The sequence below is a fragment of the Aureobasidium subglaciale genome (assembly GCF_000721755.1).
Source record: "Aureobasidium subglaciale EXF-2481 unplaced genomic scaffold scaffold_12, whole genome shotgun sequence".
In the NCBI taxonomy this organism is placed as follows: Eukaryota; Fungi; Ascomycota; class Dothideomycetes; order Dothideales; family Saccotheciaceae; genus Aureobasidium; species Aureobasidium subglaciale.
The window spans coordinates 254,215-281,020 of record NW_013566983.1 but is presented as its reverse complement, the minus strand read 5'-3'; the positions used below and the strand labels follow the sequence as shown (position 1 = coordinate 281,020).

At 50.7% G+C, this 26,806-nt stretch overlaps 11 protein-coding genes across 11 annotated transcripts; 7 read left to right on the top strand and 4 right to left on the bottom strand.

Annotated features, from left to right (window-relative positions):
• Nucleotides 1-101: 101 nt before the first annotated feature.
• AUEXF2481DRAFT_252778 (uncharacterized protein) lies at nucleotides 102-2,944 on the top strand. The gene is made up of 2 exons (XM_013487862.1): nucleotides 102-292; nucleotides 450-2,944. Exons 1-2 carry the CDS (start codon nucleotides 233-235, stop codon nucleotides 2,808-2,810), a joined length of 2,421 nt encoding a protein of 806 aa, XP_013343316.1. The 5' UTR covers nucleotides 102-232; the 3' UTR covers nucleotides 2,811-2,944.
• A 237-nt stretch (nucleotides 2,945-3,181) lies between these two features.
• AUEXF2481DRAFT_5576 (uncharacterized protein) lies at nucleotides 3,182-3,461 on the top strand (the record flags this gene model as incomplete). Its single annotated transcript, XM_013487626.1, has 2 exons — nucleotides 3,182-3,263; nucleotides 3,391-3,461. 2 exons carry the CDS (start codon nucleotides 3,182-3,184, stop codon nucleotides 3,459-3,461), a joined length of 153 nt encoding a protein of 50 aa, XP_013343080.1.
• A 739-nt stretch (nucleotides 3,462-4,200) lies between these two features.
• AUEXF2481DRAFT_89361 (uncharacterized protein) lies at nucleotides 4,201-7,058 on the bottom strand. The gene is made up of 4 exons (XM_013487837.1): nucleotides 6,732-7,058; nucleotides 6,487-6,674; nucleotides 4,451-6,436; nucleotides 4,201-4,396 (listed from the first exon to the last, which is right to left on the bottom strand). The coding sequence occupies exons 1-4, from the start codon at nucleotides 6,925-6,927 to the stop codon at nucleotides 4,310-4,312; spliced, it is 2,457 nt and encodes an 818-aa protein (XP_013343291.1). The 5' UTR covers nucleotides 6,928-7,058; the 3' UTR covers nucleotides 4,201-4,309.
• Nucleotides 7,059-7,510: 452 nt separating this feature from the next.
• AUEXF2481DRAFT_5574 (uncharacterized protein) lies at nucleotides 7,511-11,708 on the top strand (the record flags this gene model as incomplete). Its single annotated transcript, XM_013487625.1, has 3 exons — nucleotides 7,511-8,206; nucleotides 8,260-8,719; nucleotides 8,899-11,708. The coding sequence occupies 3 exons, from the start codon at nucleotides 7,511-7,513 to the stop codon at nucleotides 11,706-11,708; spliced, it is 3,966 nt and encodes a 1,321-aa protein (XP_013343079.1).
• A 343-nt stretch (nucleotides 11,709-12,051) lies between these two features.
• Nucleotides 12,052-14,998, top strand: AUEXF2481DRAFT_252503 (uncharacterized protein). The gene is made up of 6 exons (XM_013487861.1): nucleotides 12,052-12,555; nucleotides 12,608-13,417; nucleotides 13,468-13,619; nucleotides 13,670-13,852; nucleotides 13,911-14,252; nucleotides 14,305-14,998. The coding sequence occupies exons 1-6, from the start codon at nucleotides 12,394-12,396 to the stop codon at nucleotides 14,957-14,959; spliced, it is 2,304 nt and encodes a 767-aa protein (XP_013343315.1). The 5' UTR covers nucleotides 12,052-12,393; the 3' UTR covers nucleotides 14,960-14,998.
• On the bottom strand, nucleotides 14,682-15,976 carry AUEXF2481DRAFT_40612 (uncharacterized protein). The gene has a single exon (XM_013487736.1). It carries the CDS (start codon nucleotides 15,812-15,814, stop codon nucleotides 15,038-15,040), a length of 777 nt encoding a protein of 258 aa, XP_013343190.1. The 5' UTR covers nucleotides 15,815-15,976; the 3' UTR covers nucleotides 14,682-15,037.
• Nucleotides 15,977-16,883: 907 nt separating this feature from the next.
• AUEXF2481DRAFT_697541 (uncharacterized protein) lies at nucleotides 16,884-18,158 on the bottom strand (the record flags this gene model as incomplete). The annotated part of the gene is made up of 2 exons (XM_013487860.1): nucleotides 16,884-17,643; nucleotides 17,674-18,158. 2 exons carry the CDS (start codon nucleotides 18,156-18,158, stop codon nucleotides 17,316-17,318), a joined length of 813 nt encoding a protein of 270 aa, XP_013343314.1. The 3' UTR covers nucleotides 16,884-17,315.
• Nucleotides 18,159-19,466: 1,308 nt separating this feature from the next.
• AUEXF2481DRAFT_5569 (uncharacterized protein) lies at nucleotides 19,467-20,293 on the top strand (the record flags this gene model as incomplete). The annotated part of the gene is made up of 2 exons (XM_013487624.1): nucleotides 19,467-19,792; nucleotides 19,846-20,293. The coding sequence occupies 2 exons, from the start codon at nucleotides 19,467-19,469 to the stop codon at nucleotides 20,291-20,293; spliced, it is 774 nt and encodes a 257-aa protein (XP_013343078.1).
• Nucleotides 20,294-21,015: 722 nt separating this feature from the next.
• On the top strand, nucleotides 21,016-22,172 carry AUEXF2481DRAFT_40608 (uncharacterized protein). The gene is made up of 2 exons (XM_013487735.1): nucleotides 21,016-21,544; nucleotides 21,592-22,172. Exons 1-2 carry the CDS (start codon nucleotides 21,076-21,078, stop codon nucleotides 22,065-22,067), a joined length of 945 nt encoding a protein of 314 aa, XP_013343189.1. The 5' UTR covers nucleotides 21,016-21,075; the 3' UTR covers nucleotides 22,068-22,172.
• Nucleotides 22,173-22,781: 609 nt separating this feature from the next.
• AUEXF2481DRAFT_252438 (uncharacterized protein) lies at nucleotides 22,782-24,910 on the top strand. The gene is made up of 2 exons (XM_013487859.1): nucleotides 22,782-22,821; nucleotides 22,868-24,910. Exon 2 carries the CDS (start codon nucleotides 22,949-22,951, stop codon nucleotides 24,638-24,640), a length of 1,692 nt encoding a protein of 563 aa, XP_013343313.1. The 5' UTR covers nucleotides 22,782-22,821; nucleotides 22,868-22,948; the 3' UTR covers nucleotides 24,641-24,910.
• Nucleotides 24,780-26,043, bottom strand: AUEXF2481DRAFT_5566 (uncharacterized protein; the record flags this gene model as incomplete). Its single annotated transcript, XM_013487623.1, has 3 exons — nucleotides 24,780-25,184; nucleotides 25,232-25,890; nucleotides 25,947-26,043. 3 exons carry the CDS (start codon nucleotides 26,041-26,043, stop codon nucleotides 24,780-24,782), a joined length of 1,161 nt encoding a protein of 386 aa, XP_013343077.1.
• Nucleotides 26,044-26,806: the final 763 nt, after the last annotated feature.

The following is a 26,806-nucleotide window of genomic DNA, read 5'->3' as shown; positions in this document are numbered from 1 at the left end:
AGGAGTACGCTCGTCCATTGAAGCTCATTTTGCTGGTCAAAAGTTCAACTGTCAATGTATGGGCCTGCTGCTCGAATTTGTCTCTGCGTTTCCGTTTCGACAGTCTAGAAGTACCTGTGACGTGTTTGGGAGGACTGTCAATTGTTGGGGAGAAAAGCGGCCGTGTGGATGAGTTTTGGTCATCTGCTTCGTCCATATAACTTCCAATGGCGGCCTGTTAAAAGGCAAGAATATGTCAAAAGCTACTACAGTGCACGAAGAGAGCGTAAGGAATGTGGGGAGTCTGTTTAGCGTAAGTCCTTTGTTCTTTCTTTCAATATTTTTTCATCTTGCCAATTTCTTTATTGCAACCACCCGCTTCCGGTGGTAAGGACCCTTGTGGTCGAACCAAACAATCTTCCCGATGTCACTTTCCAAAGCTCGCACGAAATGTGTTAACTTGTCTCCAGTCATACATCCTACTTTGCAGTCAAATCATGCCGGACCCGCCGCAGAAGCTCGCTCTGAACTGCAGTCTCTTGGAGCAGCTTCAGGCACGGTTTCCATCAGATACACCACCCAGTCCTTCATCACCAATCGCAAAAGGCATTGCTGCACTTGAGCGTCGGGCATCGAGCAGGTCTGCGGCAAGCCATCTGAACAAACCTGGCTCGCCATTCGAACGCAGTCGTACTGTATCACCTCTACCTCCTCATGTGAATCTGACAATCGACACAAGTTCTGGCATCAAAAGCACAGCTTCTTCGCCTGGTCCATTGACGGGCAGTCGCCGAATACCTCCATCGTTAATAAAGTCCAAGATGAGGCCTCCCAGTGAGCTGTTTCTACCCACACCACCAACTGCGAGAAGTAAAGGGTTCAGATTCTCAACAACAATCCCTGAGGATGGTCTCGCAATCAAGTCAGAGCCAGCTACACCTGCTACCACGGCATCAATACCGTTCATTCCATCACCTCCATTATCGCCCATCTCTGCCTCAATCGCCGACGCTATAAGTCGTGTCGATGTGGGCACATCAGTTCAAAATGCCATTGACAATCTGAGCAAACCTGAGGCAAATCGTTTCATATTTCCACCTTTGCGCTCCTCGACCGCACCACCTGCAAGTCTGCGACGGCAACCTAGCTTTGCATCTATCAAGTCATCGAGATCATTGCCTTTGCGTGCACTCAGCACTCGCCTTGGTAGGTTGAGTCGTGCAGGGGGCAGCAGGTCTCGTGGCGCTGGAGTACATTCCCACTCTCCGAAGAAACGCGGCTCCCAGTTTTCTGGCATCGACAAAGACATCACCGCTGACAGGAGAGTCAGCATGATGATGGCGAAGCACAAGTCCAATTTGGAGAGTGTGCTAGCGTCTCCAATCGAAGAACAACTCCCAGCGAGACCGGTGCTGAAAAAGGCAACAACGAGTGGCATGCCTTGGCGCAAGAAAGCCAGAGGCGAGACGATGAGCATGCTACTTGATTCAGGGTTCTTTCCCATCCAGGAATTCATCTATGAGAAGAATGAATCCCCGCAATTAGCAACACGTAGTCCGAACAAACGCAACCAACTTGCTTTGAACATTCTGGTCAAGGACCTACCGAGCGACCGTCCTTCTTCTATCGTCAGTACGCCTACAAACTTCTATCACCCAGGTTCTATGAGCTTGAAAAGGTCGACTCGCAATTACCAACGTCGATCCCTGGGTGTGCGTCAGCGAATCTTGAACGCAGCTTCCATATCAAGCTCGCAGATTTCCCCCACCATGGTGACCCACCATACTGTAGCTGCACCCCCGCTATCACCTGTTACTCCAACAAGCCCATTAACACCTACCAAAGCTCTTGCAGCTCTCACAGCCGGTATGCTCTTACCTCCATCACCAGGCTCCGACGAAAGTCCCAAGTCCGGTCAACCTTCCCCTGGCATTCTCGAAGTGATTCCGGAAGACGGCCATGTTACTGCTACCGTTCACTCAACCCCCTCTCCCGCCTCGCATACATCAATGCGATCCATACCAGAAGCCCCTGCACTTCCTTATGCAGTCGCAAGTGAAATACACTTGAGTTCAGGAACTGTCCTTATGGTCAAGACACCAGAATCAACAGCCTGGCGCCGCTCCGTGTATATCCAAGGACTGATCAAATTACCCACACCCACAGTGATGCCTCGGAAAGGCAGCATAGCAACGCTCGAAGCTTTTCAAGACAGCCTCGGCAGTACTCCAGTCCCACGACGTAAGAGTGAGGACATGGCCGCCGATGACATCTGCGATTGGTACGATACATGGGCTTATGACGCTGTATCTTTCGCATCGGATGAGTTCACGCTGGACGAGACTCACTTAAGCACCGAATGGGCTTTATCACCATTGAATGAGGAACCAGAAAGTCCCGTCGATCGCACAGTCCGCTTTCCACCTCCCGCACCTCCTCTGGCCAAAGAATTCGCAGCTGCAATGGTCAGCGACAGGCAGGAAAGCCTTGCCATCAAACCCAGACCCAGAATGAGCATGCCCATGGTACCACTACCCGAATCACCCAAAACACCATCAATCATCAGCAGCAACAAAGGTCATAGCAGAAATAGCAGTGGCGAAACTAGCTACAAAAGCGCAGCTAGTGATCCGATCATCCGTATAGACAGCAGAGGTAGTGGTATGAGCACTGTGTCATCTGTGGAAGAGAAGAGTTGGTTGGAGACCGACAAGAACAAGGACAAGGATAAGGGCAAAAGAAGAGAAAGCAGTTCTGGAGAACCACTCAAGGCAAAGCCGAAAATGAGTAGAATGAGAAGATTTGTACAGACTGCTTCGGCGATTTTGTGAGCAGAAGGATGATAGTGTCCAGCAGTAGTAATTCAGCAATCCATCACTTGGTAGCGCGAGATTCATGATTCACCACACGACTTCAACAGAATGTGATTTGTCCATGTGTATTTGAATGTTTTATAAAAGCATCAATCAAGATCTGTCAAGGTAAAAAGTGAAGTCGCATGCCAAGCCCTGCCATCTCCTCGATCTTGGTCTCCGATCGTTGCTTCCCGCAAACATATCAAACAACACAGACGTCACATCTCAGCTCTCACCTTGGACCTGATAACCAATCTGAAATACCTATTCAATTCAATTTTCCAAAAGTCAAAAATATAACCAAGCACGCTCTCAAGACACATCCAAATCTCACAATTAGCGACATCATGCCAGAAGTCCTCAAGTGCCCCAAATGCGACGCCAACGCCGATGTCACAAAGGATGGAAAATGGGCGCATTGTGCTTCTTGTATGTAATTTTCTATCCTTGGAATATCATCTTCTCCAACAATATCTTTGTTGAGGAATCATTCATTGTGGAAGTATTTGATATTGCTTTGATTTAACAATAAACTGATATTGTGGAATTCACACAGGCAACAATATTTTCCAACCTAGCGAAAGTCCGGATATGCAAGGAGAGGGCAAGAAGGAAGAGGAAAAGTAAATGAGGAGTCTTTGAGGGTTTGATGGGAGAGGAATGTTGGAATGCAGATACGCTTATTTGCGATTTTGTGCAGAACTTGGGAAATGGTGACGATCTTGGACGATCTTGGACGATCTTGGACGATCTTGGACGATATATACAGATGGCAGAAACGTACCCATGTCAACGCCTTCAATAAAGCATGAGACTAACGCCCCAGAACTTGGTGTTTTTCTTCTGTATCGTACCCGCGGTTTACAGAGGTCGACTCTCATCGGGTTTCCCGCCAAGATGGCCAACTTCACAGATTTCGGTGTCCTTGAAAACGAACGGCAAAACATCGACGCATAGCTACTACCAAATACGACAAGTCCCAGCCCAACAACGCCGATGGAGAAGTAGTCATTATCATGAAGTGGTACCGCTTACTCCCCGCCGAAGAACAAATGCATTAGGTCTGTGTACGGCTCTCGTGGGTTTCTACATCTACAGCTATCGAACTTTGCAGCAAGATTGCTATTGTGTAGCACTTTAAGGAACGAGTGGGAGATTGAGAGCATGGGATACACAGTCTCCCGCGTGCTGGATACTCTTATCCTCTTTCGCCGTCAAAGCCAAGCAATGTAATGCAGAGCTGTGGAAAAGTAGAGTAATGTCTTGTATCTGTGGACTTGACAGTGTATCTCGACAGCGTTTACTGCAAGTTCACAAAGCATTGTGTAGATAGGTGTAGTTGGACAAAAGGAGAAAATTGATAAATCTGTCCATTGGTTCTTTTTGCAAAAAGAGAATATACGCTACTTCTACCAAATTGACGATCGTCTTCTCGTGACACGACGAGGCGGCGACAACAAAACGCGCTCGCAAATCTACTGGTCCAGCTCGACATAGTTGGCAGGGAAGAGACCTTGTTGGCCATTGTAGTGACCAAACCACCAGTCTTCATCAGGGAATTCCTATTTCAGGCCGTTAGCATCGTGCTTGGGAATAAGTGGACGAATTCAACTTACCAAATCAGTAATCTTCGCACCATCGGGGAAACTGAGCTCGTTGTCTTCGGCGGCTTCATAATCGTACTGTGCTGTGGCGGTCTGGTTACCAGCAGCGGCGGCAGGCTCCTCACGGGCAGGAGCAGGAGGTGGCGGGGCAGCAGCGCCTCCAGCAGCAGCAGTATCATCCTCATTTACCACAAGCTCGACGTAGTTTGAGGGGAACAGACCAGTCTCGCCCTGCGAGTTTTGTCCCATCCACCAGTCTTCGTCGACCATCTCAATGTTCTCGACGTACTCGCCTTCGCGAAGCTCAATCTCATTGTCCTCGGCTTTTTCGTAGTCGTATTGGACGAGCGCACGCTTACCAGCAATACCAGCACCGGGGTTGGCGGTTGCAGCAGCACTTGCGCCAAAGGTGGTGGCAGATGCTTCCTCAGCAGCAGCGCGAGCATGGTCATCATGGTCGTCTTCCGGTTCGTCACGCATGTGTGAGGCGGCAGCAGAGGCTGCGTTTGAGAGCGACTGTGTGGGCATGGGGGGAGGTACGAAGCGCTCTTCCGGAGCCTCCATAGGCTCAACAGGAGCTCCACGAGCTACAGGCATGGCGACGCGAATAGGAGAGCTGGGAGGAGATGGCGTAGGGCTGCGAGGTTGAGCAGGAGGAGGAGGAAGACTGACATGCTCTTCCTCAGGTCTTTCGTCGTCTTCTTCCTGAGGAGGTGGAGGTACGGAGCGACCAGAAGCACCGGCATTGGGCTTACTGGAGAAATCCATTGGAGGAGGCATAGATGGGGCAGGAGAATCATCGCTAGCGCTAGATGCACCCATAGGAGCAGCATTCTTGAAGCGATCCTTGAGGGCGTTGACGCCGCCAGATGGCAATTCAGGTTCCATCTCACGCTCGGGAGATCTGACGTCGCTCTGGCCGGTCTTCTGAGCGCTGATGTTGCTTGTGCCTGTACGATTGGTCGAGACAGCTGCCCAGGACTTGCCGGTATATCCGCTCTGCCATCCACCGCTAGGCTGGCTCTGCATGGGCGAAGCAGCGGCAGCAGCTTGTGCAGGAGGAGCAGTCTCACCGGCACCGCTAAGGCCACGTTCACGGGCCTTCTTCTCCGCCCACAACTGAGCTGGAGACTTGCCGTCTGTGCTGGCAAAGTTCTTACTAGCAGCACCGATAGGGGCGGAAGCAGCTGGCGGCGGAACACCGAAGCCGACAGGAGTGGGAGCTTTTGTACCAGCAAAAGAGCTCGTTGAAGAGCCGAAGCGGTTGGCGACCTTGGGCTTGGGCATCTCACTCAAACGACCAGACTGGTTTGATTGACTGAAGGCGGCCGATCGCTGGGCCAGGGACTTGGGGGCTTCTTCCTCCTCCTCATCACCATCAGTGCGCGATTGGTTCACAGGAGCGGGAGCAGCAGCGGGCGATGGGGCAGCTTGAGCCTTTGCGCGGATAGCAGCAATGTCGACCTTGCCGACGGGCTCGTAAGCTCCCTTGACAATTGTGGGTCGATCATCCTTCTGTTCTCTTGCCTGGCTGCGAATGGCGTTGATGTCAACCTTGCCAATGGGTTGGTAGCCGCCTCTAACGACGTCGCTTGGGCCGTGGTTGTCTTGCCTTGTCGGAGGCTGGAAGCGCGAGGGTTGTTGCTTCTGGCTGGTAAGTTCGGCCATGTTGACCTTTGTAGGCTTGTATGCAGATTCCACCTTTTGGAGAGTGTTGCGGGACAACTGGGGGGCATCTTCGCCCCAGCCGTCATTGTCGGTCGACGAGGGAGCTACGGGCTTTGGTCGCGAGGCAAGAAGAGAGCCGCCGGTACGAGTGGGCATGAAGACGGGCTTGGTGGCAGCAGGCGGAGGAGGGACGCGTGAGACAGAGGCGCTCGAGGCGGAGGTTGATGATCCACCGCCGTACTTGGCGCCGGACGCGTTGGCTACCTTCTCGATAATGCCCTCGGGGCTGAGGTGGCTCTCGGAGCGAGCTGTGATCTCGACGTGATAGCCCTATACTTGTCAGAGGACGGCATGAGAGAGGTGGAAGTGGTCGAACGTACATGGAGCAGCTTGGACACTGCGGCGCGGTGGGTGTTGAAGTAGCCCTTTGTCCTCTCGGGCACACCCTCGCCACACCACGAGATCAGCACCGACTTGGGCAGACCAGAGTTGGGATCCTTGAGCTTAGCAAAGGCAAATTGGATGCGACCATCCGAGAATTCCTCGAGGAGCTCGTCCAGCTCGCCCTCTGTCGTCTTCCTGTCAGCTTGTCTCTGGGCTGCAGCAGCCTTTGTCGTTTACGCACCTCCAGTAGTCTGGACCTTGAGTACGCTCTCCTTGCTCGAGTCTTGTTGGAAGGCGCTTGTGAGAGGAGCCTGCACCGAGTATACCGCCCATTGAGCATAGGTCGACGAAGGAGCTGAAGGCGCGGGTCCGTCCACGATGCTCTGGTAGCTCTTCTTGATTGAGGGACCATTGGTCGATAGGTTGAGAGATGCCATGTTGGCCGATGTGCGATAGGGATATGTCAAGCAGGCTGAATCGATTCAAACTGCGAGAAGTGAGCAGCTTGTCAAGTTGTTAAGTCGATGTTCTTAGCTGCTGCCCAGTGCCCAGCGGGGGTACGTTTGTGTCGCGCGTCACCAGCCGGCGATTCGGTAGCGCCGTACTCCGTATTATGCACGAGCTCCGTATTGACCAAGAGGTGGCCGTGCAATCTTGGCATACCAGGCATGTTTGATTGGCTCATCTTTTTCGAGCATTCGTGGCTTCCTTGCCTAAGCCTTCGAACTCGAGCTCCTTCCTCTGACTTTCTGCTTTCCTGTCTCCACCTCTACCTCGTGTTGCGTCGCATCATCAGCCAAAAGGTCAAGTCTTTTCTTTGACCGCGCGCTGCTTCTGCTCAACTCCCAGTGGCTGCTACTTGTCTCTGCAAGTACATGCGCACCATTTCTGTTCTCCCTCTGTCATCTCACCTCACCCTATCAACTCTCCCAAGAGTTGCTGCCCTCTCTCTGCCCTGTACGAGTAGTTACACTTTTACTTTCTGACAGTTCGAGTTGCTTTGTCAACTGACTTGCAGCCATGGCTTGCCCCCAATCTCCAGCTTCTGATGCTTCATCGGATCTGTATGCAGAGGTAGATACGTCGTCGCAGCGCAATTTGCCTGAGCCTTTACGCCAGCACATTGCTTCGCCAGCATCCTTTCCGATGTATGATGATAGTCCTGTTCCACCCCCAGCACAGACAAAAGGCAAGCGTAGATTTGGCGACGAGGACCACCAGCCCCAAGCACCGCTGAAGAAGCGCAAGCTTGTACTCACCCCAGAACGTTACTTCTCACCTGCAGTTCCACAAACCGCCAACCTACCTGCTGAAGTATGGCAGTATGTATTCTTACATCTTACTCCGGACAATCTCAGTCGTTGCTTGCGTGTCAGTCGCCTGTTTCGCTCCTATCTGACCGATCTCACCGCATCTATGAGCATACGCCTGCCACATCGTCGCAATGGCCTTAAACTCATAGACAGCGAGGGCATCTGGACCTCGGCGCGGAAATTTTTTGCGCCAAACCTCCCCCGTCCCCTTGCTGGTTTTACCGAGATGCACATGTTTCAGCTTCTTGGGGGTAGGGATTGTCAAGCCTGTGGTGCTTTCCCATTGCAGCCCAACCAGCCGACCACTCCATTCGATGCTGGTCCTGGACTTGGCGGCGTGCGTATCATTTGGTCCTTCTCTGCTCGCCTCTGTTCTGAGTGCTTCGAGCTGTACTCTGTCAAGGTAGTATTGCGCCTTTGTTGTTCCGGTATCTGATCAGTCTAACTTATGTTTAGGATGTTGACGTCGTCGTATCTCCTGTTAATCCATTGAGAGCTGGTCTGCCGTATGCCTTTTGCACACCCGAGATGCATTACATTCCTGCTACATTACAAGCCCAGGCTGCTGCTTCCATCAAGGGCGCAATGTTCAAGGTGTACTCACAGAAACACATTGATGATCTTCAACAAGAACACCAGAATGCTATGGAGTTCGGCGATGCTGCTGCCGAAGAATGGGTCAAGGGATTGCCGTTACTCGGGAAACAGCAGATGGCTGATGCCGCTCGCTGGGAGAGATGGGAATCCCAACTCACCCTCGGCTCCGATATTTTCACAGTGCTAAGGGAGTATTTCCGTTCATATTCTGTTCCAATGATAGGTGAGGCTCCAGACGCTGTTGAATTCGCTCCAGAGGCTGCAGTTGCAACCCCCACAGTGAGTGCAACGTCGCTACCAGCGCCTCCTTCAGCTCAAAGTAAGTTTCCACCGGCCGGTGCATCTCATATTCTCCGCTCAAATTCCTATCTTATCCACTCCGACCAGCATATATTCAGAATATGCTGCAAAACGCGCCCTTCTGTTTTCCCGCATCCCTTAGCACGAAACTTTAACGTGGATGGCAATCAGTGGCAATTATTGATTTTGATCACATAGTGAAACATCCGCTACCAGCTCGAGTAGTTGCTGTCCCCACTGCGACTCAGCCTATCGCCAACGCCCAAAGTCCGCAACAATCGAGCAAAAAAGAGTGGCGCCCACCTCGTAATCTGAAGGAGGTGAACGAAGCGAGAGCTTCTCGACGAGCCGACATAGAACGACGCTGTTATATTGAATTTCAGCCACCGCTCATGCCGAATGTCCTCCAACATATGGAGTCGTTCCATGCTGCTATGCAGATTACTACTCCTTTGACTGACAGTGCGTGGGAAGTTCTGAAACCTCGTCTCTACACTCAAAGAGACGCCGCCGAGCAGATCGAATACTACCGAGAAGAACAAATGCGTGCTCTTCAGGCGACAATACCGGATCCGGCGTACCCCATGTACAGTCAGCCGGTTGACCCCACAGTTCTTCAGCGTCAATATGAAGCAGCTCAAGCTCCCATACGAAAGAAGCTTGGCATGTACGCAGAAGATTTGATCCGCATAAAGTGGAAGAAAGGCAAGATTCTGACGCGGGACAACTGTCCCGAGTTCGCTGTCGAAGTTCTTCTCTACGCCAGGAACAGATTCCTTGAGGTCGAGAGGCCGCATAACCTGCCACAAGATCACATGACTGAGGAAACCGACCCTTGGTTTGTGAGCTTGGAAAACATGCGGTGGCTTTACGATCAAAAAGTCAAGACAAATACTGACAGGCATTTGCGCGAGCTTTTCCACTGTGCCGAGTGCGGATCACTTGGAAAGTCATACGCCTTCGAAGGTATGATTCAACACTATGGTGCAAAGCACACAACCGAGTTCAGCCGAGGCAATATTGTTGTGCATTGGCAGAGTGCTGAATGGCCAGAAGAGTGTCCTCTGGTACCTTGCAACGGCGCAACTCCCGATCCGACCATGCCTCCCAAACCGGCCAAGAAAGCCCCGGACGCTGTTGAGCTTAACCAGCACAAGTCATTAGAAGCCAACATGAACACAGCTCAAGACCCATACCACAATGTTCCGGGTTATCAGAATGGCTCACCGTGGCCCGCAGCGGGAGATGGAAGTGCATACGATCTGTCTGGGTATCCAGCTTATTCGTCAGACGCCCAGGCGCATTACGCTCGATACGGCTACCCGTATACTCAGACGGGTGCTCCAGCAGATCCTCGCCATTCACATGGTTATTACCCTCCTGCTGTTGATCCTGGAAGCCTATATCAAGGTCAAGTCGACAGCATCGCCAACATTGGAAGCGATATTTGGGACACCACTGCTGGAATCACAGGCTTGGAAGAAAGTGTCAGAGTTCATACAGTACTGCATCTTGTTGTTTCGAGATTCAAATCTCAGTTTGGCAGTGAACCTTCGCTAGATATGCTTAACGATGCCCTCGTCAACCACTCTCTGATGCGTCCCATTAGGGATGCAAGTGGAATGGCCTGCATGACCTGCATATCCAGCAATCTCGACGGATTCCTGGCCTTTAAACCCTACGCGAAACGCATTGCAGACTATAAGCTGTATAACACCTCCTCAATAATCACACATTTCAGGACGGTCCACCTGGGAAGCGACTCTGGACTAGACTGGAAAGAGGATATGATCGAGTTGCCTGAAGATGATAACATTCGACAGCTCCTGATAGCTGTTGGAATGAACGATGAGAAACTTGGCATGATCGCCGAAGTCTTTCCCAAGCTTTTCCCCAACCCACTCCCAAAAATTGGTGAGATCAAGGAGACCTTCAAGCCACTTCCCAAAAAGGAGCCGAGATCCCGCGCGAACCAGAAGAAGAATAAGAAACAGAAAAAGAGCAGCGCACCTCATCCTGCTACTCTAGCGCAAGGAGAGACCTCGGAAGAGCAGTCCGATGCTCTACCAGAAGCCGCGGAGGACGAGTATGATCCTCGGCGTCCAGCTTTCATTGAGCGCGGTGCCAAAGGCTTGGGTCAAGGTACAAAGAAGCCTCATAATGACAGTCATCGTCAACAGCCATCGGTTGATCTCACACAACTTGCGCCAGAGACCCTGGAAGCTCTCAGTCGGTTGCGACCATCCGATCCAGAAGTGCAGAAGGCTCTCGCTGGTAGGACTGTAAGGAGTCCTTCCGTACCCAGAGCTAACGGCTCACATCCTCCACCGGTGGACACCAGTCGACACAATCGCGGGGCATTCGAAGCCAACTTCGTGCCCGCTTATCAGCCACAGCAAGCCCGAGAAGCCAACACACGCTCGAATGGTCGACATGATCGTGCTGGCGATGATGAGCCAGCTGAGGACTACACTCAGATCATCCGTACTCCTGCCAGCGGGCCATACGGCCAGCATACCGCTGCGGGCCCTATGCTCTCAGTTCCACCTCAAGATCGATATGTCCGACTAGACTCCCGTGGTCAGCCAACGGAACGCCCGAGGTACGAATCAGTCCCTTTTGGCTATGAACACGATCCGCGTGCAGGTCAACAAGAATACTATCCAGGTCCTGGGTTCAGGACAGAACACCCCCCTCCTGTCTCTTATGCTTATGAGCCAAGACCGGAGACAGTCTATGTTGACCAATACGGCCGACCCGTGGAAGTCGTGCGCGTAATCGAGCGTCATCCTCCTCCCATGTACGAGTACCCTCCGCACCAACCCGATTATTACCATCGAGAGGAGCCGCACGCGCGATATGTCTACTATGAGCAGCCACCTCACGTTGCCCCTGCTGCACCGCAACCAGGATATGCAGGGCCACCCAGAGCAGACTATGGACAACCGACTGGCCACCCATCAAGATACATGTACGATGATGGAAGAGCGTCAGTCCCTCGCAATTGAGATACCCATGTTTGTAGACGGATATTGTTATTGAAAAAGTACAAGACCAGATGTCGCAATATTGCTTTTGGTCAAAAATAGGCAGACTGTCACCTCTTCGTATTGCAGCAGCTTCCACGAAGCTCGATATTCGATAAGCAGACTGCATGCCACACTCGTCCCGTTGATGCGTAGGTAGCTTGTGCTACAAAGTGAACAGTTTCAAATATTCGTGTGAGAGGGCGCAGCGCAACAACGTCCATGCATGTACGTGACTAGCCAATTGGCATTCGAGGGTGAGACTGGAAGGAACAACTGTTCAGCCCCTGGCGACGCGTTTTTAGCTTCGATCAGCCGGTTTTAAGCTTTTGCCGACGAACTAGACCCCGCGGACCCTGCCGTCGGTTGCAAAGAGCTCGTCATTTTCCCACTTCCACACTCCCGCTACTCGAGTAGCTCTATCTCTTCAACGTGCCGGAACATGCTCCTTTTGCTGTCTGGCTTGACGTCGTCGGAGGCATCTTGCGTGATACACCTCCGCCCGGCTTCCGTCAATCTCATCAAGCCTCATCCTTCTGCCCATCCGAACTGGCGTTCCAGCTAGAAACTGTTGTGTAGCGCTCGAGGCCAATGATCATCGCACGACTGCAAGGAATTCTGGAAGACACTGACTAGCTGCGCCCTCCAGGGCAGCGTTCGCTGTAACATGAGTCGTAACATCCTACCTGCCTCTCTCGCTGCGAGCTGCACAAGCTTCACAAGGCCCAGCTCATCCGGGCCTTCACCCGCGGCAGCTCAGTGGCAACCTGTCAAGGTAAAAAAACTCACAGGCTCGGCATGTGAGTATTGCAGAAAGCGAAGACGAAAAGTAAGTAAGTCGCCTGAGCGTGAGTCAAGATGACTAACATAACTCCCATCAGTGCAATGGCGAGCAACCATGTCCTCTATGCGTGGACAACAATCAGGAATGCATCTACGAAGTGACCAAAACAGAAACCCAAGGTCAGGCTGTCAAACGAAAACATGCCCAGATGCAGCAAGATCACGACGAGTTGAAATCATTATTCGCCATTCTTGCAACGGGGAGCAATCAGAAAACCCTCGAGATCCACAATCGCATCAGAAGTGGACAATCTCCTGGTCTCATTCTACAACAGCTGAAGCATGGAGACATTCTGATTCAGTCTAGACTTAATTCCGAGCGTCATGTTAGGCATGTCTTATTGAGCAGTCTCATGCAAACCAATGCTTCATTCGACGACTTGGTCGACTTCATCGGCTTGACTGTTGCGAGAGATCCCAGTGCGCAGGTACCGACTGCTGCGTTGTTGCGGCAACTCAGAGGTCAGCAAACTGATCTAAAGGGACTTCGCAGTCTTTTAGGATACGCTCAGCCTGCGAGTACGCAGCGTCGAATAGCCATATCCGATCTCTTGAGTGATCAAGGAGGCCCTGCCTCGGAGTCTGGTAGCTCCAGGTCAGAATCCCTGGAAATGGAAAACAGCAAAAGATCATCAGAACCGCCTTACAGGCTTCCTGCAAAGCCCTGGACTACGTTGACCGACGATGATGATCTGGTCACTCACCTTGTGTCGTTATATATGGAATGGGTGAATCCGTTCTTTCGTCCTCTGGAAGAGGACCTATTTGTTGCGGCTATGCAAGCCGGCGACCTGACTTCAGAATACTGTTCACCATTTCTAGTCAACAGTATCTTAGCCTATGCTTGTGTATGTTCTCTGGAACCCAAGAGAGTCGGGTTTGGCTGATTCAGAGATAGCTCTACTCCGAGCGAGAAGGCGCTTTCTTTCAGCCTGACGACTACTTGACGCGAGGACAGCAATTCCACGACGAAGCCTTTCGACTCTGGCAACTCGAAGAAGGAAGGGCAACGCTGACGAACCTCCAAGCTCTGGCTATTATGTATCCTGGGTAAGTACGAAGATGTGCCACCCATACTTGCTGTCACTGACTGATGATAGCTGTATTTTGAGGGGCAAAGACAAGCTAGGTGTAAGTACGTGTGCAGTGATAACACAATTGTGTCGAGATGTTCCGAAGACGCTACCAACGTCGAGCCCTTCACGCATTCCAACGAGTGAAGACATGTTGGATTATCAACGAGCCAGGAAAGTAGCCTCTTGGGCTGCGTTTGCTTGCGATATGTATGACACCCCTCGCAGAACCCGCTGTTCTATTGGCTGATCCAACTCCGACGTACAGGGCGACTGCCAACACAATCTTACAGCCAGCTTCCAATACCAAATGTAAGGATGATCTCCCTACCGCAGCTGAGCTGATGATCAGCCCGAGTCGTGTATGGACTGGTTATCCTCATCACAACAAAGATGACCTCCTCGACACGAGCGCATTATGGGTCGCTCATTGTCGATTGACGCAACTATCCTGGAAGGCACAACGTCTCTTGTACGCTTCAGACCGCAGTGATCCTCTATTCCCTGTCCGCGTAGAAGCATTGACTGAAGAAATGAATGGCTGGAAGCGCGCTCTACCAGCATGTCTGCACTTCCAGGGAAGATTGCCGGCTCCGGTATATGACCTGCAGTATGTCTGGCAGAAAGTAACACGATCTGATACTGGCTGACATGTCTCACAGTTCGTGCTACGCAGCAGTGATTATTGCACTGTATTCTCTGTTCCAGCCGATTGGAGCAACTCAAAGCTCGCCAACCAGTGAATCGAGCCCCATACAAGAGATACACTCCCCTGAAACTACTTTGCAAGAAACAATCCGACAAGGCAAAGAGGCGAATACTCGAGCTCTCTTTGCACGAGTTATGCGTGATCGTGCTATCGCCACAGCCCAAGAGATGGCTGTCAAGATGGGCAATTTCCGTCACCACTACGGTCTCAAGATCATCCCACCTTACTTCGTCCAAGCAAATGGCGTCGTATGCTTCACCTTACTCCAAGATCTCTCTAATCCAGCATCTGCAGCGGCATTCAAAGAAGCTTTCCGCTGTCTTCTCGGTGCTGGGATGCAATTTCTTTGGGCTAGAGGAATGGCAAGGATGTTACATCTCACAGCACAAAACACTGGTATACAGCTACCCAAAGCGATTGAGACGATGCTGGAAGCTGTTGCAGATACCGCGTGGAAGAAAAGTGATACGGAGATGTTGAGCTCTTGCTGGCCAAACTATGCCATTGCTAAAGATGCCAAAGTCGGCGAGAGTGTTATGATGGAAGACTTGATCAAGAAGTGGGAAAGAGTCGCCTTGAATGAGGAAGAAGGGCGGGGCAAAAGATGACATTCATAGTCTTGGAGGATTTATCGTAGGTATTAGTATGAGTAACGCTAGGATCTAACGACCATGATATTCTCTCACTTAGCCGTCAAGCAGCACAGGTTTCGAAGCAGGCTTGAGACAAGCCACGATGGCTGAAATAGCAGCCAGTGTACCTTCTGGGTCCTTCACCCTCACAGTCTCGAGTCCAATCTCCTTTGCAGGATAATCGTTACCACCGGGAAAAATTGCATCACCGATAAACATCATCTCATCCAATGAGAAGCCACTCACATTCCTCAATTTCTTCAACCCATATCCTTTATCCACGCCTTTTCTTGTGATATCGATGGAAGTCGCTCCACCCATGTTAATAGACAGTTCAGGAAGTCTTGTACGCAAATCCGCCTGAATGACTTGCCGCTTAGCAAAATCAGGATCCCAAAGCTCCTTGTCCTTGACCGGAGCCTGCTGCCCCAATGCAGAAAACGTAATCTGACTCCCCCGGTCCTCAATTCTCTCGCCCCAAGTCTGCTCAGGTGTAAAACCCGTCGCCTCCAAAGCTTGCTCAAAAGCCTCGATGATATTCTTTCTCTCATCTTCAGAGAAGAGTTCGGCGTATACGGTATTCCAGCTTCCATTTGTAAAAGTGTAGAGTTTCGTGCCTGTTGTTGGCATGAGCCAGAGTTTTGAGAGGTCTGCGGTTGGGGGAAGACGGCTGGCGACTTGTTTTTGAAATTGGGGCCAGTCGCCGCCGGAGATTATGGCAACGTTGGCGACGGTTAAGAGGGATGTTAGGGCTGTGGCCATGGGGGCTTGGATGGGTTGTTTGCTTTCGGCTAGGGTGCCGTCGAGGTCGAAGGCGATGAGTTTGATCATTGTGAGGATGTGTGGTTGTTCGTGTGCGGAGTTTGAGGAGCAGGTCAAGATAGTGAGGAGAAGAGGAAGGGAAGTGCTGTGAGGAGGGAAGGTGCAATCGGAGACTTGGATTGCGTGGTCATGTTGTCTACGTATCTTTTCTTGTCTGACATGTGATATTCAGGGTGCTGCAAGGGACGAATCCTTCCAGCACGCACCTATTTATACTTAGCAGCATCTAACTACTCTCGTAGTCTGAAACATAGATCTGATGAAAGAGATATAGTATGTGCGGTCGAATTCTGCCACATCTCATCTATACATTGCCAACTTGAAGTTCGGTGGGAGCAGAGTCCTGATACAATGAACAATGGAATGCTAAGGCCAGTCTCACCTTCATCCTAGACGGTAAGATGCTCTTCTTCGAATCTACCTTAAAGAACGAGGCTCTCGGAAGCTGCTGTAAAGAGCTATTTCTTGAATGAAGGTGCTTCCCTTGGAGCTATCGGCAGTGGCGACCCCGCACCTCGAAGTTCGATTCATTTCCGCCCACCTCGCTACGACACCTCTCTCTTCATGCCTTATCGCGACGAATTTCTGAGCATCACCGTGGCAATCCTCACGATATCGACGCACCAGGCTGTACCGGTCCCAATCGCTCGTGCATATTCATCGACCTAGCAAACATGACTGTGGCAAGCTCAGGCGGGCCTACTACTCGCCGGAGGAGCAAGAGAACATCTAAAGCTATCGACGAGCAACCAATTGAGCCTCGGCCGAAGCGTGTTAAGGCGGAAAATCTACTTGGAGCTCAAGCGCAGGTCCAAGGTGATTCAGAAGCTGTCGATAAGCCAAATGATAGAGGTACCGACGATATCAGCGATGATGAATCGGAATCGTCGTCGGAGCCACCCACACATTGTCGCCTAGCCACTACTGGCGAATTGTTGAATGCGCATCTGGTCAAGTCCGTACAGGATCTAAATAATGACTTCTCGCTGTGGTATGAATTATTCCGTCGCGACGCAGATTTGAGATGGGGGTCAATACCTGCTGGCAATGAGGTCGAGATGCTTGTCGGAGGGCCTTAAGCGATTTTATCTGAGTGGACAAAAAGCTACGCACTTGATCTCGACTCCGCGACTCTTGGAGAATATCGATCTTTGAAGGTGGTGACGAGCAACCAGACGCAATTCGCCATACAGGCCCTAGAGCAATGCAAGATTGCGAGGACCAAGGTCTCTGACGACGAACGGTTCATCAAGAGGTGGCAGCAAATGTGGCAGTCAGAGATTGCGGCGAGGACCGAAACCATCTTCAACGATATACTGAGATCACTCCAAGCTCACAAGAAATCTCTACAGCAAAGCGGCTTCGCCTTGAGTGGAGGCATCACCAAATATGCGAGACACAGAGTTCTTGATACAAGTGTCCGTATGGCTTGTCGCTTTGTTGTTAACAGTAATTTTGTTCGAACGTACAGCCTACATGCAGGCGGTTGGTGATGAAGCCGTAAGATTCCTCACGCATCCATGAACTTGTTGACACGTTCTTTCAACTCTATCTCGGTTTGCAGAAAGCTGTCATGCAAAGCCAGTATACGTAATCCAAAGTCGGCGGACTTTGCACGAGTGTCCTCCAAGAATTTGACTTCTATACGAGCATACATTTGTAAGACAATCCACATTTGTTTCTTGGCCGCTTTATCAGCCTGAAGTTTCTCCAGTGCATCCTGAGCCTCTTGCAAAGTGACCTGATCATCTGGGTGATCAAGTGTAGATTTATTGGTCTCTTTCCGATAAGTTGCTTCCCATGTCTGGTAATCGGCATCCATGTCCAAGTTGTCCGCTCTCTAGCTTTGGTTGTCCAGGGGTACAAACGATCCCAAGAGGTGCTGGAATGGACCTTGCATCTCTTCCGGGCACGAGTCTTTGAGCTCTGAGAGCTGTCTCTCCCCCATTGCGTAGAGGAGCTGAGCTGATGAAGGTGTGTCCTTGAAAGCTCCGCTCTTGGGGGCCGACTTCACTGGGAAATTCTCTTGAGCGTTGACCACAGTTGATTCGGAAGTGGCCAGAGCTGGTTCGTGAATGTCCGCTACTGCGAGCACAGCAAACTCGGAAGCATCTGATGGTATCGCAGGAACATCTGCAGGCAGCTCCTGCGCCTGCTCTACCTCAGCTTGTGTCGTCGCCGAAGGTGGGATGTTCACCAAACCAGCCTCAATTTCTTCTGTCTTATCAACCTGGGGTATCGAGGTGACTATAGAAGCTTGTCCGTGTTGTTTGGCCTCCAGTTGGTGTGCCTCAACCAGCTGTTTGATGGCGGCTGGATCTGGTTTGTTCCACACGCTATCCTTATCCTTCATGTTGAGCGCTTTTCTACTTCTGGTTCCGAACGATCATTCATTGTCCCCATGAAAGTCTTTGTGACTATGCGCTGCGAATCTCGCATGATTATTAGGATGGAAAGGTAAGCTCTCAGGGGTTCGGAAAGTTGATTATGCCTTGGTCCAGAGGGCGGTTCGCTCCCGGACGCCAACGCTGCACCTGAATTCGATCTAGCTGGTGGACTTTTTTTGTGTTCAGAGGGTCGATTGGTTGCTGATCTAGGAGCTTGAGCGTTGTCAGGCCTAGCATTTTGATTCGTGTTGAACGCGAACTGCCGATCAGTGTTCTTCTTTTGCATGACATGGCGCGTTAGCAAAGAGGCGTGTATGACTCTGAGACTGAGTAATTTGTTCGAAAAGGAGAATGTTAGTACACGGCTGAGACTTAGTTGTTGCAGCGTACTCGTAGTGTCGCGATAGGAGCCTGAAATGATAGACTTTGGAGTCGCGTCACGCGTAAAGTGCAAAGATTCCAACGCAGTGCTGTCAGTAAGGAAAATCGAATACTGATTTCTGAGTGCTGTAGAGATTATCATGAATGATAACTACTACTCGTATATGTGCAACATACCAGGCTGTGTTGCATAGGGAGGATATAGGTGGCCTTCGCAGATCACGGAGCAGACACGAGCTGCTTCGCACAAGCTCTGACCTCGGCTGTTCTCGTCCTTCAAACACTTCCAATTTCGGAGACAACACCACCACAATCGCTATGTCAAGATCCAATCGGCGCTCCGTCACTGCCTCATACACGGCGACCAGGAGCTATCTCAGGGTGGCCCGAGATGAGCCTTGAGCGGCGCGCGTCACTACCATACGCAGCAATGGCGTGTCAACTCGGCCCTGGTGTCGTGTTTCATCACAACTCATCGCCAGATCAACCTAACCCATTGAACTCCGCATTTCAGTATGGGTTTGATGGACGCTATAACTTAGCAGTTTTGGTAAGAGTAAGATTACATGACACGCGGCGTCAACTAGACAAAGAAGTATCGGCACAGCGCTTGTCGATCATGTCTGGAGATTTCGCGCTTAGACTGCTGCCACCTCTCAACCTCAAACATTCGAGAAACAACTTGGCTCGTACAACACGGAGTGCTGACGCACACTTGACTAAAATGATGTGCAGCACGTCCCAGCCATGACTTGACACAGTCTTTGTTCTTCTGCTCATAAAGCTCTCGCTTTTCCAGCCGTGGTCTCTAGTCAGCCTGGTTGTTCTTTCCTTTTCTCACAAACGCTCTCTCTCGACCAGAATCGGTCCACTCACTCATTGAACCAACAACCATGCAGTTCAAAAACATTGTCACTGTTTCGTCACTCCTGTCGCTGGCGGCAGCAGCTCCCAAAGGGTTCCTTTCAAAACGGGTTGAGCAAGAAGAAATCACCTGGGGTCCGTTGATTGGACTTGGCCCGACTGCCGATGGTGTCGAAATCACTGGTGTTGTTGCAACGATCTATCCTGGAAAAATGCCTCAGACGCAAGCTGGTGGCCTATACAACTGGATTGGCATCAACAATGAGACCGAGACCGGTGATCTTGTCCAGGGTATCGTCGGCTCATACACGCATGGCGAAAGTGAATGCAAGGGTGCTCAAGCAGACTCGTTGTGGTACGAAAACTCAGCGATCCAAATCAGTCCTTGTCACTAACCAAGTTCCGCAGGTGTATCTCGGCAGAGGTCTATGGCTGGGACACAGAACTGAACGGTTGGAACCAATACGTCGGCGAGGAACGCACTTTGGCCTCGACTCCCGAGGATGGTATCACCTTCAACTACACTCTGATAAACCAACCGACTGGACTTTGGTACCAGACCGCTCGCAATGCACGTACTGGTGTCCTGTATGCCGAGTTCAACAAGACTTCACCGACCATGACCATGGTCAACACTGCTGTTGAATGCCAATCGTGTACGCCACCAACAGATGTTCAGTATTGGAAGGACATCACCATCAAGCTCTCAGGAAGCGACAAAAACTTTGGCAGCACACTTTACCAGTCCAATCATGCAACCAACACAAAACCCTTCACCAACGATAATGGAAGCATCTGGAAGATCCAGAATGTCACCATCCCCGTTGTTGCTCCTGTCGCCGATGTTGTCGGATGACCGCCTCTTCACGCAAGCTCAAATCGGACTTTGTACATACTCCCAATAATCTACTGCTGCGCACAAAATACGAGGCTAAATAGTTTGGGGGGAAGCAACATATTTCAGCCATTCCCAAGGTGTCCCTTTGATCTCTCGATTACTTGTATGATTTCTCTCAATTTTGGAATCAGGCTCACTACTTTCAATGTCAAGTTGACGTAGATTCTGCCGAGATCTAGCATGTCGATATCGTGATCAAGGTCAACCCACCAAGGTGAAGGCCGGCAAGAAGGTGTTCCCCGCAGCGGGGTTTGACTTTCGGCGCGAATTGATAACTTATCGCGAATGCCCCTTCCTTCGCCGATAACCTGATCGATATCGGCTTGCTTGCCTTTCATGAGACTTAATGTTTCATAGCGGCATCCGATAAGGGGCTAGCGAGTGTTATTGCATATATCAATTCTGTATGCACGATCGTTCTCTGACCCTCCAGACTGGCATTTATTTCGCAAATCAAACAAAGTCATGACGCCCATATTATTCGTCTTTATACTTATCTCTGCTGTACTGATATGCTTGAAAGCATGGCTCCGTCGTACAAGGAGGTATTACGAGAATGACAAACTTAGGGATAGCGTCAAGTCTGAAAATGGTAAAGCATTTTTCTGCATGCTAATCAGAATAAGGGACCGCTGACGATTGGGCAGAGCCTACAAGCACCGACCTTTCTAAGGTCCTCCCAATCGAGGACGGCTTCGACTGGCGAGAAGCCGTACCTATTGCCTACAGACCATGGCATAATGGTCCTTATCATGTCACGATGGGTATGCGGTAATTCTTCGCCGCGTGAAGCGGAAGTAAGTTTGACGTCCATCACAGGTATCAAGAACACGTCCATTCAAGACTGGATCGAGATCGACGACACATATCTAAAAAAGCTGGCACTAAAAAGGGAATTGTTCGAGAAGCAGAGAAACGCCACGATACAGATATTGCCTGGGTGTGAAGAAGCGGCTTTCGAAAGCCTATACCTACTCGCTGATTACCTTCCGCGTCGATATCCGTCTATGTTCAGGCGAGGCGACAAGAACACAATCCAGAACATAGAGACCAAGGAGATATGGGATCTGAATAGGGATGCCACGACTTGGGAGCGCTACCATCCGCTTGAGGTTATGAGCCTGCTTGCGTCGGAAGACTTTCTGATCTTGACGACAGATCCAGAGACAGGGGTATCCAGTCTGAAGGCCGGAGCAATCTGTTTTCCAGGTGAGCCGATCGCATGTTGGTCTTCAATATTGCCTAACAACATGCAGCTGGATGGCAGATCCAGGAGCGAATCGGACACAGTCTATGGCAAATCCATGCTGGGAAAGTACCTCAATATGAGTCCAAGCTAGCCAAATCAATGGACCGCTTCTTCGTGCGGATGCGTGTGAATTCTGCTATATCAAGATTCAACTATGCTATCGACGACTCGGACGAACTGTTTCACCCTCATTCCCACCATAACTTGCGCGCGGAGAAGAAGGTCCACCTTGATGACCTCCATCTGCGAGTCGAACGACAATTCCTGCAACGTCTGCCGAAGACGAGAGCTCTCCTCTTTTCCATTCGGACATACATCACACCCATCACCCAGGTGACAAAGGACCAAGAGGTGGCTGCTGCTCTCAGGACTAGCGTTGGGAGTTACACTGAGGATGTGGCTGCATACAAAAACAAGCCATTGTGGGATTCGATTTTACGTGATCATCTCGAGCAGATCCTGGACGAACGTCGCGCAGCATAGACCGTGATGAGTTAGACAAGTCCAGACCAATGGAAGGTGTGAACTCCTGTACTGTAGTATCGAGATATCGTCAAAAGGAAATATTGGGATTTTTCAGCGATAGATCATCAGCTGCACTTGTGAAACACAATCTACGATCCATCTGCTATGGAAACAACTCAATAGGCACTGATCATTCATACGAGAACAACTTTAACCATGTCTCTGCCACACGCGTTGTCGAGCTTCGGACGAGGCTTAAGCGCTTAGACCACACTTCCCCGCATGTCTTTCGCCGAGTTTTCGGAGCGAGCTTCGTGACCTTCCCTTATCTGGAAATCAGTCAGGCCGTGTCATCGCAGGCATCATCGTTGTCAAGAAAGGTAGCATGTCGTCTAGCGACCATCCTATCCATCAAACCTTCGCGGTGTGCTACTCAAACCGTCAGTATGGCGGGAGGAGATGCATCGCCCTCCAATTACAACCTAGACAACAATGCCATCACAACAACACAAATGTTTTTTGGGGACACCGAAAACGATCTGGATGCGGTTTGGGATGTTTGGACTATGACTTCAGCACCGACGGACCTGGCTTCCCATGCCACGACATCCGATAAGACAGTCGCCTGTAGGTCCGCTACCAATGGCGTTCATCGGTCTCGGAAAAAGCGTGGTAGGACTTTCACAGTATGCGTATGAACATAACGAAGATAGGCAGTTACCTGACTATCTCTCGGTAGGGTTGCTGGACTTGTAGACTACGAAAGGTCAAGGTAAGCTGCGCACACAATCACGCGTCGCCACCTCTAACTGTTGAAGTGCGATGAACAACGACCCATCTGTGGCAATTGTCAGCGTTCTCGCCACTACACATGTCGAGGCTATGAGTCAGATTTGAGCATGTCTGAGCAAGTGAGACCTGTCACTCTTCAGAGACAGTCTCAGCAACTACACAGCGCTTTGGACTCGTGGCATGACCGTCCCACCACACTCGATGGCACTTCCGCGAATGTTGGACATTCTTCCATTCCGGACATTCACGTTGATGAGACTTTTTGGGCCGGAACTGGCGACACCACGGATGTCCCGATGGAGTTCATTCCTTTTGAATCTCTAGTTGAAGACCTGCCGCTTATGGCCGACGTGCGCATAAACCACGCCGACGAATCTATAGCAGAACATGCCTTGCCCGAGCCTCTGTCTCTACCGGGAGATTTAGAAGATCTACTACGACACTACAGAGAAATCATCTGTCCTGCCATGATGCCGACCATCAATCCCTCACAGAATCCGTGGCTTCAGGTCTACTTGCCTCTAGCACTACAAACTCCAAGATCAGCTGCAACATCCGCTCTTTTGCATGCGATTCTCGCCGTGGCAATCCAGCACAAGGCAAAGATTGAAGGACAAGTGTCGTCTTCAGTATCGGTCCATTCCGCTAAGCATAGAGCATATACCTTGAGTCTGCTGCAAGGAATCCTCTCAGAACGGCATTGTCCTGACGATCATGCTGATCGGCATGCCATGCTCGCAGCCTCAATGAGCCTAATCACCATTGACGTCTTCAGCGGCAATAAAGAAAGCTGTAACACTTACCTCAAGCTTGCTCGAACAGTTCTCCATGGAACCGGAGGAGAGACGTGGTGGAAGTCTAGCCTGAAATCGAGTATCCTTTATCAGACCTTCAAATGTTATGAGATGGTCGCAAGCACAGCTCGATCGCATGCCGCTGCACCAAACTCCCCTGAAAGTACTCGGTCATGGAGCTCCGATTCTCCCGGAACGAGTCCAGGCGGTGAAAAGATGCAATTCACTGCTAGAGAAAACCACGAAAACGACAGAGGAGGATTTAATTATATGAGTCATTACACTTTGGACACTTCATTCGGAATTAGTCTCCACACAATGGCCCTGCTCGACAAGACCATCAGGCTAGTGGACAAGACTGTGTCGTCGCCGGGCGCGTGTTCACCTAGCGGACAACACTTCCATCTTGCTGATGAGGTTGAGCATGATCTTTACAGCGTTTTGAGCAATCCCGAGCTCCTCTCAGCACCGATCGTTCAGCACAAAATCCAGTGTTTTGACGACACGCCCTGGAAATCCTCTACTACTCTCCCCACTGTCATCGCGGACGAGTTGACAGAGAACCATATGTGGGCTTTCCATTACGGAGTTATATTATTCTACCATCGAGCTGTACGCTTGCCAACCAGAAAGGATCATTTCTCAGAAAACATGCAATTGCTAGTTAGCAAGCTGTTCGATCATCTAGAAAACATCGATTGTCTCACATCCGATACAGACGTGAGACCTGCAAACACACTTTGGCCAGGCTTCGTGGCGGCTTGTGAGGCGATCAATACAGATCTCAGACACAGAGCTTTGATTTGGTTTGCAAGAGCAGCGAAGCATAAAATTGGAAACATATCACAAGCGAAAGATCTGGTGATGGATATCTGGCGGCGTGTGGACAGACAAAACTTCTCGAATTCCGGACATAACGCATCTGCTGCAGGTACTGCCGGCTTAGGTCCTGTTGATTGGAGAGTTGTGATGGAAGAATCGGGGTTCGGCACCATGCTGACGTGAATGACAAGCGCATAATCGTCTACGGGCATCAAAGTGGACCAGCTAGCGATCTAGCGCGATGGTCCTCCGGAGAACAAAATTTTGCGAGCTACTGGTTGACGATCCCAACACAAACACATTTGGTGTCGAGCAAATTCGACTATGCTTTACCCATCTCGCCAATCTTCTGGCTGTAGAATGCTGTCTCGGCACCTCCCGCAAGAGCTCTCTGTAATTGAGGGAAAGGCAGCTGCTTTGCGAGCCAGGGTTCCTTCACCTTGTGGAGTTGTAAGCCTGCCTCTGCATCATTAATATCTTTGCCGGCTCCAATGCCGACGACCGATCGCGGAAAATCTGGGAGCGTAGCTGCTGGCCTGCCGATACCGATCAAGTCGCAGCCCTTAGCCTGCAGCGCCGAATTCATGCCTGTTCGCGTGCGAAACCCGCCTGTGAGCATCAAATGAAGTTTGGGGTGTCTTTCGCGGACAGCAAGAGCGAAGTCCAGGAAGAAAGCTTCGCGATTTCGTGTTCTTGCTGATGGGGATGGTGCTTCACTGCCCATCATCTGCTCTTGTCAGCTCGTGAGTTGATTGAATGAAAGAATGCGCTTACCTTTGGATTTTCATACGATCCACCACTGATCTCAAGGAAGTCAATATTCTGAGCGACGAGCGTATCTGTCTGTTTGAGTACTGCGTCAGATCCGGCGTCGTATTGCTGGTCTGCCGAATTTATCTTGACACTGATACTGAAGTCCGGTCCAACAGCCTTTCGAGTGGCCTCAACAATATCCACGACAATCTTTGCCCGCTTCTCGGGAGTACCGCCATATGCATCAGTTCTCACATTGGACTTTGGTGATAGGAAGTCACTGAGTAAGTAACCGTGAGCTGCGTGGACAGTTACACCGTCAAAGCCAACCTGCTGAGCGAACTTTGCAGCATCTACAAATTGGTGGACCACCGTCTGAATCTGAGCAAGAGTCATCTCGGCTGGAGATCCGAACTTTAGCTTCACTATTCCTTTAGCGACAAGATTGTCGCCAAAGTTGAGAGCGATGGCGCTAGGAGCGATGTTCTTCTCGAAGAAGCCACGAGAGCCAGCACCAGCTTGACGTCCCGGATGATTGATCTGCATGATGGCGAGTGCACCTTGAGATTTTATGCCTTGGGCAATTTGTCGCCATGTCTCGACTTCTGCTGTGCTCTTGGAGTTCTGGATAGTCGTGTCTTTTGCCGAGTTCTTGAATCTCTCGTCCACCATCACATTGCCTGAACACATGAGATTCTTTTTCCCTGAATGTCGGTGCTGGTAGCTAGCTGCTTACCAGTCATGACTGCTCCCCAACCACCCTGACCCCAAGTTTCGTAGACCTTGACAAGTTCCAGGTTCACCTGACCATTGTTCGCGAGTCGCTCGGCCATGGCTGCTTTGACCAGTCTGTTTGGTAAGACCAGCCCTGAGGGCAGAGTCAAAGATGTCGCTACCTCGCCGAGTGTATTCATGATGCCGGATAATGTTTTGTTGTATGAGGACGGATGCTTGCCAACACCGTAACATGCAACACTTTATACCGATATAAGATTGGCCGTCCACTACTTTCGACTTTTCACCAACACTCAATCTTGCTGAGCTGATCATAACTGTTTCGCAAGAGCTACCTGTTTGAAGAGCGAAAAGTCTATACCGTTTCGCAAGCATTACGCCTTTCAGCCTAGCGTGGTCCATCTGTTCAAATACTGAATTCTACTCGGACGAATTGTTGTCCCGATTACATGACTTCTCCTCTGACTCTGTACAATCGCAAAGATTCAAGCTCTGCTTGACATCTATCTCGCACGGAGTGGTGCAATGGATGCCCGTTAGTCGTAGGCCTGTTGGTACGCTGAGTGGTCCTCGGACGTGTGCACTTCCGAGCCCAACTCCCGCGCGAAGGGCGAAAGTTGTTGCGCCAATTCACCCAGGCAGTCTGTTCGATGGTCAGATCTAGAGAAAGACTGAAGAATCTGTTCGAAAGCGGCTACACCTGATCTTGATTGCTGAGATGGACAATTGAAGCAGGGTTGCCCGAAATGCATCCAGCATTCAGTCGCGAGCTGCTTGAAGCTACTTTAACCAGAAACGGTAAGCGCATTCACTCCATGACGCTCTCGGTAGACACTACGTAGGCATTGCTTCGAAACAACA

Excerpts from the sequence above, each read along its gene's own strand:
- AUEXF2481DRAFT_252778 (XM_013487862.1), top strand. The coding sequence starts at position 233 with ATGTCAAAAGCTACTACAGTGCACGAAGAGAGCGTAAGGAATGTGGGG. Across the intron at positions 293-449 it reads ATGTGGGGAGTCTGTTTAGC|TCATACATCCTACTTTGCAG; the intron begins GTAAGTCCTTTG and ends ACTTGTCTCCAG.
- AUEXF2481DRAFT_252503 (XM_013487861.1), top strand. The coding sequence starts at position 12,394 with ATGAGTCGTAACATCCTACCTGCCTCTCTCGCTGCGAGCTGCACAAGC. Across the intron at positions 12,556-12,607 it reads GCAGAAAGCGAAGACGAAAA|TGCAATGGCGAGCAACCATG; the intron begins GTAAGTAAGTCG and ends AACTCCCATCAG. Across the intron at positions 14,253-14,304 it reads GCTCCGGTATATGACCTGCA|TTCGTGCTACGCAGCAGTGA; the intron begins GTATGTCTGGCA and ends CATGTCTCACAG.
- AUEXF2481DRAFT_40608 (XM_013487735.1), top strand. The coding sequence starts at position 21,076 with ATGGTCCTTATCATGTCACGATGGGTATGCGGTAATTCTTCGCCGCGT. Across the intron at positions 21,545-21,591 it reads CGGAGCAATCTGTTTTCCAG|CTGGATGGCAGATCCAGGAG; the intron begins GTGAGCCGATCG and ends AACAACATGCAG.
- AUEXF2481DRAFT_252438 (XM_013487859.1), top strand. The coding sequence starts at position 22,949 with ATGTCTGAGCAAGTGAGACCTGTCACTCTTCAGAGACAGTCTCAGCAA.
- AUEXF2481DRAFT_40612 (XM_013487736.1), bottom strand. The coding sequence starts at position 15,814 with ATGATCAAACTCATCGCCTTCGACCTCGACGGCACCCTAGCCGAAAGC.
- AUEXF2481DRAFT_89361 (XM_013487837.1), bottom strand. The coding sequence starts at position 6,927 with ATGGCATCTCTCAACCTATCGACCAATGGTCCCTCAATCAAGAAGAGC. Across the intron at positions 6,437-6,486 it reads CAGTGTCCAAGCTGCTCCAT|GGCTATCACGTCGAGATCAC; the intron begins GTACGTTCGACC and ends TGACAAGTATAG. Across the intron at positions 4,397-4,450 it reads GTGCGAAGATTACTGATTTG|GAATTCCCTGATGAAGACTG; the intron begins GTAAGTTGAATT and ends GGCCTGAAATAG.